The following is a 14,063-nucleotide window of genomic DNA, read 5'->3' as shown; positions in this document are numbered from 1 at the left end:
GTGTTGGTGTGTGTGTGTGTGTGTGTGTGTGTGTGTGTGTGTGTGTTGGAGTCTCACTGTTGCCCAGGCTAGAATGCAGTGGCATGCACTCACGGCCCCCGCAGCCTCAACCTGCTGGGCTCAGGCAGTCCTTCCAACTCGCCTTCCAAGTAGCTGGACCTGCAGGCGCACACCACCACGTCCAGCTGATGTTTTTATTTGTTGTAGAGAGGAGGTCTTGCCGAGTTGCCTAGGCTGGTCTCGAACCCGTGGGCTCAGGCATTCTTCTCACCTCAGCCTGGGAAGGAATGTTTAATTAAAGGAGGAATTCTCTTGATGATGTGACAAGACTTTGTTAAAATTTTTAGTTGGGCTTTGTTTTCTTGTTTCTAAGCTTTTGTTTTATGCATCTCGGTGATACCAGTATTTTGGGGTGTTGAAATTATCTAGATTGTGAGCACAAAAATAAGCACAGAGTCGGAATCTGCCTTTTTGTTTTAAGGTGCAGAGCATGAGGTATGGCTGTTTGAATCTAGTGGAGCATAACATTCTTGAGTGTTCTGATGAATTATGAATTTTTAAGAAGAAATGTTAATTAAATGACAGATTGACCACCATACTCTAAAAGGTGTTAAGTACAGGGACTTAAGAATTTGAGAGGTCTTCTGCTTGTTGAGATGACTTTGGACAGTGGACATTGCCTCTCAGGTCCTCCATCTTCACTTGAAATACAGGAATAAAATCCGGCCGCGTATGTGAAGTGTTTCATGCCCACCCAGTAGGTGATACCAGTTACAACATGTGATTTCTGAATTTTTGTCTTTATTTAATGCCAAGGCAATACAAGATACAATGCAAAGTTTCTAAATTACAGTTTTTGGAAATGGGTGAGGTACGTATGTGAAAATGACGTATAAAAATCTGTATGCTAAGTGCAGTCTTGGACCTCATTTTTCCTCAATTGTAAAATGAGGGTATTAGTATCATAGATTTTTAGTATTCTGTAAGTGAATACAAAGACCCTTAGAATACAATTCAACACACAAGTGCTCGATATCATCTATTTTATAATTATTGTTTGGTTGAGTATCTTTGATACTAAAAGTAGAGACTAAAGAAATTAGAGTAGCTCGTGGGTGAAAAAGGCAGATTATCGGGTAGCTGGGAAGAAACTGGAGAACAATGCCAGGTACAAGAGTGGACACTCGGTTTTGGTGTTTTTACTGAAAATAAGAGATTAAGTGATTTATTTAAAGCGGCAAAGCTATCTGGAGGCAGAATTCAGTACAACTAATGGTTCTTGCTTCCTGATTGAATCTACTAATCATGTACAGCATACCACCTATCTCCCAATTTTTATTCTTATTAAATTTGCTGTTCTTGGCTGGACATGGTGGCTCATGCCTGTAATCCCAGCACTTTAGGAGGCTGAGGTGGGAAGATTGCTTGAGCCCAGGAGTTCGAGACCAGCTTGGGCAATTTAGTAATACCTTGTCTCTACCCCCCAAAATATTAACTATTAAAGTCTAGGCCAGGCTCTGTGGCTCAGCCTGTAATACCAGCAATTTGGGAGGCTGGGGTGAATGGATTGCGTGAGTCCGTGGGTTCAAGACCAGCCCAGGCAACTTGGTGAGATCTCATCTCTACAATAAATAAAAAATTAGTCGGGTGTGATGGCGCATGCCTATAGTTCCAACTACTTGGAAGGCTGAGGCAGAAGGATCACCAGAGCCCAGCAGGTCAACACTAAGGTGACCATGAGTGTGCCACTGCACTCCAGCCTGGGTGACAGAGTAAAACTCCAACTCAAAACAAATGAACAAAATATAGATTCTCAGGCCTGAGATTCAGGATCAGAATGACTAAGACCTTTTAAAATAGCGGTAACTTTCAGAAGAGTTAGGCTTTGATAACAAGCCAGACTTGGGGACTGTTGCTCAAGGAGTTAACTGTTTGGAGAAGATGAAGTATGTACTGAGCCCAGGAGTTCGAGACCAGCCTGAGTAGCTTGACTAGACTGTGTTTCTACTCTTAAAAAAAAAAAAATTAGCCAGGCCTGGTGGTGCATGCCTGTAGTTCCAGCCACTTGGAAGACTGAAGCTGAAGGGTTGCCAGAGCCCAGCAACTCCAACCTGGGCGACAGAGTGAGACTGACCCCCCCAAAAGTAGGTACTGTACAAATAGGCAGTAACAGTTGTTATGTGGAACGTGGGGAGTGCCCAAGAAGATTTCTTGGAAGCCTCTGGCCGGCACGAAAAGTAGAAATTGCTGTATGTTTTGTTGAACGCTCTTATGATGGGCGGGATTATCTGCAAGTCATTGAGCCAGATTGTTTTTCTGTTTTCGTGTTTATGTCAAATAAAATATTTTCCTTATGTTATGGGATTTCTCCCCCCACCTGACTACACTTTTTGGAAAACTTTAGTAGGTCACTAACACAGGATTGGGTCCCATTAAAATAAATCTTTCAAGAATTCAAGTCTTTAAAAATAGAACTCTTAGACTCTGGGCAACTATTTTGACATTGTGGTGTGGGTTGCTTCAAGATTCAAGCCTGATAATTCTAGGTCAGTGCAATAGATGTGTGTTAAAGCCTCCTAAGAGTACTTTTCACAGCCATCTTCTTCTTCTATTAAATATTTCTCTTGCGTTGGCATTGCTTGTATTGGCAGCTATATTTGGGGGAGTTTTTTGGCTTCTGACTGTAGGATGAGTAGCAACATCTTTTATTTATTTTTTATTTTATTATTTTTTTTTTGAGTTGGAGTCTCACTCTGTCACCCAGACTGGAGTGCAGTGGCCACTCCCGGCCACCGCAGCCTCGACCTGCTGGGCTCCAGCGATCCTTCCACCTCAACTTCCCGAGTAGCTGGAACCACAGGCGCGCGCTACCACGCCCGGCTAAATTTTTTGATTTATTGTGGAGATGAGGTCTCGCCAAGTTGCCCAGGCAGGTCTCGAACCCACGGGCTCAGGCAGTCCACTCACCTCAGCCTCCCAAAGCGCGGGATTACAGGCTGAGCCACCGAGCCCGGCTGGAGAGCCTTCTTAAGTTCTCCTATGCCCCATAAGTCTTCATATGTTTAAAAGAACTCATTTTTGCATACAACTAAGTATAAAGGTTTATAGTAAAGTCTTAAACTTTCCTGAATTAATTTAAACTTTTGAATTATCAAAAATTAAATGGTATCCGGGTGTGTTGGCTCGCGCCTATAATCCCAGCACTTTGGGAGGCAGAGGTGAGAGAATTGCCTGAGCCTAGGGGTTCAAGACTGGCTTGGGCAACTTGGCAAGACCTTGTCTCTATAGTAAGTTTTAAAAACTAGCCTGGTGTCACCCCTATAGTTCAGCTACTTGGAAGGCTGAGGAGGAAGGATCGCCTGAGCCTAGCAGGTCAAGGCTGCCATGGCCGTGAGCGTGCCACTGCACTTCAGCCTGGGTGACAGACTCTGACTCAAAAAAAAAAAATAGTAAATTGTATTCATCTTCTGGGTGAAACTTTTGTTTTTTGTTTTTGTTGTTGTTTTTTCAAGATGTTTTGAACTTCTGGTATGAAGCAATTCTCCAGCCTTCCCAAATGCTAGGATTACAGGCATGAGCCACTACACCTGGCCGGGATGAAGATTTTTTAACCCCGTCTGGCAACTTTCATGCTGATCTGTCTCCCTTAGCATCAGAAGTTATATGCTTTAAGAAATGGAATACAATTTTTGGTTACTTTAAAGAAAACAAAATTCATTATTATACAGATATATGATGTTATCCAAAGTTAATTAGTTTTACTATTTATTTGCTCTTTGTGTGTGTGTGTGTCTCATTCTGTCACCTACGCTGGAGTACAGTGCCACAGTCACAGCCCACTGTAGTCTTGACCTCCTGGGCTCTGGTGATCCTTCTTCCTCAGCCTCAGCCTTTTGAGTAGGTGGGACTACAGGCACATGCCACCACACTTGGTTGGTTTTTTTTTTTGTTTTTGTAGAAGTGAGGTCTCACTATGTTGTCCAGGCTGGTCTTGAACTCCTGGGCTCAAGCAATCCTTCTCCCTTGGCCTCCCAAATTCTGGCATTACACACATGAGCCACCACACCTGGCACTGTTGACTTTTTGATGGCCTTACTATAGATAAGTAATCAGAAATTGACTTTTAATTAATAGTAATGTCTTTAAAAATTGAGTTACTTGCTTGGCTATTTACAGCTAAACTTAGAACGTTTTCTCAAATGATGGATTGCTTTTAATTTATTCAAATTGCCAAACATTATTATAAATCTGCTTGGGGGTGAATTTGCATGTGTATCGTATACAGAGCATTGTTTAGCTAGTGGGTGAACACTTTTTGATTCATGTGAAGATGATAACTAGACTTTGTTTGCAGAAAGCCACAAAGAAAACAGATAAACCCAGACTAGAAGACAAAGATGATCTAGATGTAACAGAGCTCACAAACGAAGATCTTTTGGATCAGCTTGTGAAATACGGAGTGAATCCTGGTCCCATTGTGGGTAAGTTGATAAAACTTCACATGCAATATTTTTCCCCACTTTCACATGCAAATTGTTTTCCCTACTTGCCCAGCTATTAGTTTGGCTCTGGGGACCGGTTTTCACTAATCTGGTGGTGATGATTATAACTTAGTTTTGGAGGACCTTGGCAAGAACCTCAATTTGAGAAAAAGCCACTTTGATCTTCTAAGTTGTGTAAAATTGTGAACGTGACGTTTGTGGGTTTTGCTATAGGTATAGTTGCAAACAAGGATGTAGAATATTTTGTTTTAATTTATACATTGCTTCCAAATAGGTAATAAGGAACCTCTTAATATAACTACCAAGAGATATATAATACCCTTTTTAGATTTGGCATTTAAAATTCCAAAAGGGGACACAGAAAAATACTGTCTATATCAACATATACTAAACTATATGTTGATTATATAGTTGTATTAACTGTTCACCTTAAGACTAATAGAACATTTCCAGATACGTGTTGTTTCTAAGAAATATTCATTGTCATTTTGCTCATCATACAGAAATTAAGGAGAGCCATAAAGTTAGCAGTATAAAACAATGAAAACGTAATGAAATGAAAGCTATTCTGATTTTAAGCTAGCATCGATTTTAAAATGCGCTAAGAATTTGTAATCAATTTTGTTTTGTAGTTTCTGTTTATAATATGTGTTCCATAAAAGGTCATTTTAACTCCAAAGTTGTTACATTTAAATGTGATGTAAAAACTTTTCCCCATAACTGAATGGCTAATTATAGGCATCTTAATCTCTTAAGAGTTGTGGGGCTTTAATCATAGTTATTCTTCTGAAGGATACAATCTGTTTACAAAAATGATTTTTCTACGTAAGCAAGTACTATTACTTAGTATTGAAGAAAACATATTAGTCCAAGATTTCCATCAAAAATTCTCAGTTATATGTGGCCCTTCAGTAGGTAATCTGTAGGAAGACCTCTATCAATCTATTATGTCATTCATGCTACTAAAAGAAACATTTTTGTAGTCACATGTTAAAACCCCAGAAAAACACCTGTTGTGGAAAAGAGTCTGTTGTATAGTTTAAGCACTTGAGGCTAGAAAAGGAAAGGGTGAAAGTGAGTTTAAAAAGTCGCTGAAGATACTGTCTGTGGTGGACCTTAAATAAGGCGATCCAAGCACTCACATAAGTTCTGCCTTAACTCAGGAACAACCAGGAAGCTGTATGAGAAAAAGCTGTTGAAACTGAGAGAACAAGGAACAGAATCAAGATCTTCTACTCCTCTGCCAACAGTTTCTTCTTCAGCAGAAAATACGAGGCAGAATGGAAGTAATGATTCTGACAGATACAGTGACAACGAAGAAGGTAAAATGTTCAGCGATGTTAGTTAAACGTCTGTACTTTTTTTTCAGATTTGTAAAATACAGTGACCATGAAGAAGGTAAAATTTATAAGAATCTTGACAAGATATGTGTAATTTTTGTTTGCATCCTAGAGTAATTCTAGAAGTAATTTGATTTAAATACTTTTTTGTGGAGAATTCTAAGAAACAAAAATTAGTCTCATTTTCCATCACCTTAAATTGCCACTTTGTCTTTATTGTCTCGAATCTCATTTTTCTAAGAGAATAAAGTATTACAAATAAAGGCACTCTTATTTCACTGTCAACTCCATAGATGCAACCACTATCATTACTTTGATGCTTATCTTTCCAGTTCGTGTTTTATATTTTTAGATATATATATCTAACACATGATATGTTTTGTGCTTTTAAAAAATCTGTAAAACTGATACGCTAAATTTTACCGTTTGGTTTTTCTTACTCCACAATCTATTTTTTAGATCTAATCTTATTGATTTATTACATTTGTTTATTTTTCATAATTAATATATAGTGGTAGCATTTAAATATGACATATTTTCTCTGTTCTCTATTGATAGGCATTTAAATAGTTACAGTTTTTGTTAGGTCATCTGGTTTCAAGGTAACTTTAAAGCAAATATTTTGACCATGTTATTAGACTATCTACTATCAAGAAAATTTGACCATTATATTTTTGAGAGTAGTCCATGAAATGAATACTCTTTTTAAAATTACTATAATTTGAGTTTTGTAAACTTAATTCATACGACTTGTTAATTTGTGTTTATTTAATTTGACCCAAATTACTTATAGCTGCATAAGTATTGCCTGCCAGGGCACAGCCTGGCTAATTGGTTGTCCAGAATTTGAAATATAGTCTTTTTCTTCAACAGCCCTATCTTTAGCAAAGAGGCAAAGAATAAAATCAACTCAAACATAAGTAATGCTTAAACTTCCTGCCTCTTTTGCCTCTACAGGAAAGAAGAAAGAACACAAGAAAGTGAAGTCCACTAGGGATTTTGTTCCTTTTTCTGAACTTCCAACTACTCCCTCTGGTGGATTTTTTCAGGATATTTGTTTTCCTGAAATCTCCACCCGTCCTCCTTTGGGCAGGACTGAACTACAGGCAGCTAAGAAAGTGTATGCTTCTAAGGGAGACCCACCTAGGGAGCCTCTTATCGCTACAAGCTTTCCTGGTAGGGGACAGTCACAGAAGTTAGCACCGGGAGGGCATTTGTTTATGTCCTCCAAGTCTAGTCATGATAGTGGTTTAGAGAAAAACTCTTCGACATCTCAGCATGAACTCACTGCCAGGTTGGTCTCTACTGCAGCTTCTCCTTCTCTGGTTAAAGAAACCACCACTACTTGCTGTAAAGACACAGTAGAAAGTATTTACAGTACAGAGAAAAGTGGAATTCAACCATTATGTCCTGAGAGGTCCCGTATTTCAGATCAGTCGATTTTCTCCAGTAAAAGAGCACTAGAGGAGTCTGAAAGATCACACCAAATTTCTCCACCACTTGCTCAGGCAATCAGAGATTATGTCAGTTCTCTGTTGGTCCAGGTTGGGGTCAGTAGTTTGCCTGGGACTTCTAACTCCACACCCCCACTGGATATAGAAAACATTTGGAAGAAAATTGATCAGTTTAAGTTTCAAGAAACTGAATCCCTGTCTCCTCCACGAAAATTGCCTAGACTCAGTGAGAAGATAGTAGAGGAAAGGGCTTCTGGTTCCTTTGTGGCATTTCAGGATATACCTGGATCTGAAATGATGCCTTTTGCCAAAACTGTTGTCTCTCATTCACTCACTACTTTAGGCACAGAAGTGTCTAAGCAATCACAGCGTGATGAAATCGATGCCTCAGAGCTGTCTTTTCCCTTCCATGAATCTATTTTGAAAGTAATTAAAGAAGAGTGGCAGCAAGTTGACAGGCAGCTGCCTTCATTGGCATGCAAATATCCAGTTTCTTCCAGAGAGGCAACACAGATATTATCTGTTCCAAAAGTAGATGATGAAATCCTGGAGTTTATTCCTGAAGCCACTCCACCAGCAGGTGTTCAGGCAGCCTCCACCAAGAATTGTGATAAACAGTTGGACACAGCATTCTGTAGAGCGTATGAAGCTGCAGCATCAGCATTGCGGGTTGCAACCCACACTGCCTTTGTAGCTAAGGCTATGCAGGCAGACATTAGTCAGGTTGCACAGATTCTTAGCTCAGATCCCAGTCGTACACACCAGGCACTTGGGATTCTGAGCAAAACGTATGATGCAGCCTCGTATATTTGTGAAGCTTCATTTGATGAAGTAAAGATGGCTGCCCATACCATGGGAAATTCTACTGTAGGTCGTCGATATCTCTGGCTAAAGAATTGCAATATTAGTCCAGCATCTAAGAATAAGCTTGCTGTTACTCCCTTTAAAGGTGAAACATTATTTGGAGGAGAAGTAAATAAAGTAATTAAAAAGCATGGAAATAAAAAGTGAAGAACAAAGACATCTCTCTTGTCTTTGATATGGGGATCTTAGGAGCTTTTCTAGGAATTTCAGGTACTTTTATTTTGTACTTTTTAGTCTCCAGGCTGGACTAACTTCAAAATATTAAGTATACCTATCAAATTATAGAATAAAAGTAATTGCTTGTATATAACTGCTTTTTTTTTTTTTTTAAAGACTTGCATAGACAGAAAGCCTGGTACAAACAATTTAAAGCTTTCTAGATCACATAATAGTCTCTAAATAGTTTACTGGTTCCTATGTTACTTATGCTTTTACCTATTCAAAACTAAGAAAATTCCAGTAACTGGAGATATAAGTATTCTGCGTTGTTTTCTAAGAGTATACTATCCATTTTCCTATATATCTAGAATAGAATTAAACACTTATTACACACTCAAAACAATGATTTTGTTCTTTTTGATACTTCTAAGACTTTCTGAAACTTGTTCATGTTTTTGCTTTTCTTTGTTTTGAGTATTTACCCATGTCTGCAATATCATTCATAATAATCTAGATCAACACAACTCAGAATACCAGTCTACAGACTTACTGATACACATACAAGAGAAGCATACACAAGAATTTATATCCAGAGACACTTTTTAAAAGTCACTGACAGGATTTATTTTATTGATAGTAAAAACAGTGTATTGGTTTACGTGCTGAAGAAAGTGACTCATCTCTTTATTGGCTGGTAGCAAATAGTTCATGGACCACCAATCCATGAAGCTCACTTTAGTTGATAATAGATATTCTGGCATAATGTATCACTCTTGTCACATGAACTAGAAACTGGAAAAATGGGGCTTTCTAAAAAATAATACTTTGTTTTCAAAGTATGTTGTATTTCATAGAAGATTAGGCTTAATAATCTAGACTCCACAAGCAAATTTAAATTATTACCTTTTTGAAGCCATAGGAAAGTATATGATATCGCAGTATTTGTATGTCTGTATAAAGCAGTGTATTACCCTCTTATTTCTATGATTGTAAGATAAGAGAGTCTAACTGTGGAGCTATTGTGGAAAATGGACTTAAGTGTAAGAAAATACGTGGGTACTTCTCTAGCCATTACCATATTCTTAGACTACACATGTCCATCTTAGCAGCCTTCTGGGAATAATTTGTTATTTGTCTTCTATACATGTACCTACTGAGTGCTATGTGATTTTTTTTTAAAAATGTATTACTGTAGAATGCTTCTGCAAATTCAATAAAGTTGTTAAATTTGAACAGTTTTGTGTGGTTTCCAGAAACATGTTGTATGTGTGCTTTATTCTTGGAGTTGCAAGAAGTTTAATATTTGTGGACAAACATCCCTTTTCCATTTCATCATTGAAACTCACTTGACATTTCAATGGTATAATTGAAAATATTCTAATTATTGTATGGTTTTTCTTCTATTTGAAGACCATGTTTTGTTTTGTTTTTAAGATTAGAAAATATAGTTTATTTAGAAAGTAAATTTATAGAGAAAGGAGATTTATCTCCCCAAGGCAGGAGAGGGGGCCGAAGGCAGTGGCCGAGGACCCTCTTTTTTTATTTGTTTGTTTGTTTTGTTTTGAGTTGGAGTCTCACTGTGTCGCCCAGGCTGGAGTGCAGTGGCACGCCCACGGCCACCCCAGCACCAACCTGCTGGACTCCGGCGATCCTTCCGCCTCAACCTTCCAAGTAGCCGGGACTACAGGAGCACGCTACCATGCCCAGCTAATTTTTTTGATTTATTGTAGAGACAAGGTCTTGCCAAGTTACCCAGTCTGGTCTCGAACCCCTGGTTTCTGGCAGTCCTCTCGCCTCAGCCTCCCAAAGTGCTGGGATTGCAGACTTGAGCCACCACGCCCTGCCAGAGGGCCATGTTCTTTTTTTTTTGAGTTGGAGTCTCACTCTGTCGCCCAGACTGGAGTGCAGTGGCCGCTCCCGGCCACGCAGCCTCGACCTGCTGGGCTCCAGCGATCCTGCCACCTCAGCCTTCTGAGTAGCCAGAATTACAGGCGTGCGCTACCACTCCCGGCTAATTTTTTTTTTTTTTATTGTAGAGATGAGGTCTCTCCTGCCCAGGCGGGTCTCGAACCCACGGGCTCAGGCAATCCACTCACCTCAGCCTCCCAAAGGCGTGGGATTACAGGCTGAACCACCGAGCCCAGCTAGAGGGCCATGTTCTTATTGGCTGTTGGGATCTAAATTTGTAAGGACTTAATCTGTAACCAGATACCTTATTGTCTATCAATTTCTGCTAAACTAATAATGGGTTTCTTGTTTTGTGCTTTCTAGTTTTTAGATTCTGAGTTAACAAAGCATAAAAAAAGATTTGTATTACTAAGGGTGTACCAAATATAGAAATAGTGATAGATCCATTAATAGAAGTACTGGGGAGATGGGGGATGAAATTGATAGCTTAATCCTAAAGAGTGAACTGTTTGAACTAACTTGGTAAAGGTCACTGTTGTTTGGTTTGGTTTGTTTTTGGGACAAATCTGCAAGTAGATTCTGGACTAACTAGTATTATACTGTAGAGTTAGGAAGACACATGACTGTCTTGGCTACTTTTTAGCACAACTACATTGAGTTCATACAAAACTAAGTTTTGTTTAAGAATTGACTCTATTCCTGTCTCGTAAGAAAGTAATCGAACTTAATTTTTTGGTAGAAGTTTTAGAATAACTGACTTACTCATTTTGCTATGATATGATAAATGTCCTCAAAAAGAGGAATGTTAGCCAGAATTTTTATCAGTTAAAAAAAAAAAATCTAGATCTTTAAATGGTGATCAAATCAAGACAAGGAGAATGGAATATTGAAACCTGTTAGAAATTTGTGTCTTTAGCCGGGCCAGCATTTTGGGAGGCTGAAGCAATAGGATTGCCTGAGCCCAGGGGTTCAGGACCACCCTGGGCAACCTGGCGAGACGTCGTCTCTACAATAAATCATTGAAAACTTAGCCGGGCATGGTGGCACACGCCTGTAGTTCCAGCTACTTGGAACCGAACTGAGGAGGAAGGATCGCCTGAGCCCAGCACATTAGTTGCTGCTGCAGTAACTGTGAGCATGTCACTGCACTCCAGCCTGGGCAACAGTGAGTCCGACTCAAAAAAAAGAAAGAAATGCATATCTTTGAGTTGTTGAGTTAATAACCATGATTGTGATAAGTAACATATAAGTACTGACTTCTCTTCAAATGTTATTTTTATTGTAGGGAGGCAAAAGAGAAGCAACCTCTAATTGGTTGTACTTTTCTGTGAACAAGATTCATTCTTATCCAGGTTCTTTGTAACTACATCAAAAAAGGAAGGAAAGACTTTATATTTGAACCTCACTCTGTCTCACAGGCTGGACTGCAGTGGCACACTCACAACCACCACAACCTTGACCCACTGGGTTCAGGCCATCGGAAGAAGAGACTTGTAACTCAACTTATTAGCATCATTGACAGTTATTAATTTAAAGGCTCGATACCATGTGAGCTTTTTCATTAAGTTTTCTTCCATATTCCAAATTGTAATTTAATAAGGTAACCTTGGTCATACAGTAGCAGTGTACTTACTATAGAGATAAAATAGTGGTAGCAACTATGCTTTTTTTTTATTTTTTGAATCGGAGTCTCACTTCCGCCCAAGCTGGAGTGCACCTGCCATGCTCAGGTGATCCTTCCACCTCACCCCACCATGCCCAGCTAATTTTTTGATTTATTGTAGGGAAGAGGTCTCACCATATCGCTTAGGCTGGTCTCCAACTCCTGAGCTCAGGCAACCCTCTTGCCTCTGCCTCTCAAAGTGCTGGGATTACAGATGTGAGCCACTGCGCCCTGCTGCAACTAAGTATTTTAAATATGCTTTTGCCTTGTCTCAATTGTTTTTAGTGAAAATGCTCCATGGGAGAATTTTGAATTAACTTTATGTTTAAAGCTATTCCAGAAAATGGAAAGGAGAATAGGTAGGGAAGAGTGCTGATAGAGTAGAGTGATAAAAATGGAGTAAAATAATGGTAAAGAAACGTTTCTAAGGTAAATTGCAGTTAAGCCATTTTGGTCTGTCGGGGGATTACCGATAGGCAGACTCAAACTTGTTTTACCTATTAATGAGCCTAAAATTAGGGCTCCAAAGTAATATATTAGGATAATATCATGACTTATTGTGCGTTTCAGAGAGTAATGGTTTCTCCGATGTTATTTCCAGACTCTAAAATAGAGCTCAAGCTTGAGAAGAGAGAACCTCTAAAGGGCAGAGCAAAGACTCCAGTAACACTCAAGCAAAGAAGAGTTGAGCACAATCAGGTATCTCTAGTTCTTTGATCACCATGTACAGGTGTAAGTAAGCGGCTGACAACACTGATCAGTCTGTTTTAGCCTTTATTTGAGGTTTACACCCACATAGCATCTACTCAACACTGCACTGTTAATTCCGTTGTTAGTTAAATGGCACTAAGAATCTAAACTTTGGGAGTTTGTCAATAGTGTAACCTGTGCCTGCTGAAAAGTGTTAACGTCTCGTTTGTATTTGATTCTGTGCTCAGTATAGGTCAAAGCTAGTTATACTGCTTTTTGAGAGAAAAGTTTTAAAAGGTGGAAATGCCTAAGCACTTTTGATACAGTTTCTTTAAAAGGCAGAGGAAGGGTTTTAGATTTGTGTCTTTGTCTCTAAATTTTTTACTTTTATTTTAGCCTGTCTTCTGTGACTTTTCCAACTCTGAGGTTAGTCTGGTCCTAAGATGACAGTTTTCTTTCCTTATTTTAAGTAAAATTTACCTTTTTTATTGTGAGAGATGGTTCCATTTTTCAAAAGGAAACTAAGGGGAAAATAAATAAGCATAGATATAAATGGATACATTGTTATAGAAAACAAATTATTGACCCTTATCTAGCATTGACTTGGCTGGTGCTTTATAAGACAGACTAGAAGATTTGTCTAGTTGGCTATTTTTTCGTCTCTCGTTTGGCATTTTAAAATCAGATCCTCAGCAGAAGTTTTGTTTTGTTTTGTTTTAAAGCCAGGTTCCTTTCTTCATTTGATACAGATAAGTTGAATTTTAGAACTATTTGTTAGAGATGAGCTTGGTGGTTCTGGATAATGTGTAGAGCATTGAATGAATTAAGATTTTGTTGACTGTGGAGCCAAATACGCGAGTAAATATTTTGTTGCCCTTTTATCTAGTATTGCTAACAAAGAACTTTAGGGGCATACTGAAGAGTAAGGAAATAACTGAGCAAAATAAATTATGAAAACCTTTTGAAGGACACTGAAACAGCATGGAGAATTTTGGTCCAGAGTATGAAGGCAAGATGATATGGTGCTAGCAAGAGATAGTAGGCTGAAAGGAGGGATGGCATTAAAGATGGTTTCAGGGGTAGTTGTTTGAGTTGGGGAATCCAAGCTGAGGGGCAAGATAGTCAAAAAAGAGTGTGGGTTTAGGAGACAGCAGGCAGAGCGGACATTGGAGAAGACTGGGGAGAGTCACAGGTGCTCGAAAGTTACCACTGGTGTGTTACTAGTTTAATTTCACCTTCACCCACATCCTCCAGCCTTTTTTTTCTTTTTCCCTTTTGCCCCAAGTCAGGGTTTCTGTTGCTCAGACTGGAGTGCAGTGGCACAATCAATGGCTCTCCACAGCCTCGACCTGCTGGGCTCAGGCAATCTTTCCGCCTTAGCCTTCCAAGTAGCTGGAACTACAGGCACATGTTACCATGCCTGGATTATTATTATTTTTTTTTTTTGAGTTGGAGTCTCACTCTGTCGCCCAGACTGGAGTGC

The 14,063-nt window shown here is 39.1% G+C and overlaps 2 protein-coding genes across 2 annotated transcripts in view; both read left to right on the top strand.

Moving 5' to 3' along the window:
• The window catches only part of LOC110595832 (lamina-associated polypeptide 2-like), a 12,523-nt gene extending 2,971 nt beyond the window's left edge, over nt 1–9,552 (top strand). The window contains exons 3-5 of the mRNA XM_021713664.1: nt 4,355–4,481; nt 5,666–5,824; nt 6,800–9,552. Of these exons, the coding sequence (XP_021569339.1) occupies nt 4,355–4,481; nt 5,666–5,824; nt 6,800–8,307 (1,794 nt within the window). The 3' untranslated portion in view covers nt 8,308–9,552. The remainder of the gene's footprint in view (nt 1–4,354; nt 4,482–5,665; nt 5,825–6,799) is intronic.
• Nucleotides 4,360–14,063, top strand: part of LOC103262917 (lamina-associated polypeptide 2, isoforms beta/gamma-like) — a 19,563-nt gene continuing 9,859 nt past the window's right edge. Inside the window, exons 1-3 of the mRNA XM_021713665.1 lie at nt 4,360–4,481; nt 5,666–5,824; nt 12,492–12,589. The gene's annotated coding sequence lies outside the window, so the exon portion shown is untranslated. The remainder of the gene's footprint in view (nt 4,482–5,665; nt 5,825–12,491; nt 12,590–14,063) is intronic.

This window comes from Carlito syrichta, unplaced genomic scaffold, assembly GCF_000164805.1.
Source record: "Carlito syrichta isolate Samal-C Ts95f unplaced genomic scaffold, Tarsius_syrichta-2.0.1 Scaffold304658, whole genome shotgun sequence".
In the NCBI taxonomy this organism is placed as follows: domain Eukaryota; kingdom Metazoa; phylum Chordata; class Mammalia; order Primates; family Tarsiidae; genus Carlito; species Carlito syrichta.
The sequence above is the reverse complement of the archived record's forward strand: the minus strand, read 5'-3'. Positions and strand labels throughout refer to the sequence as shown.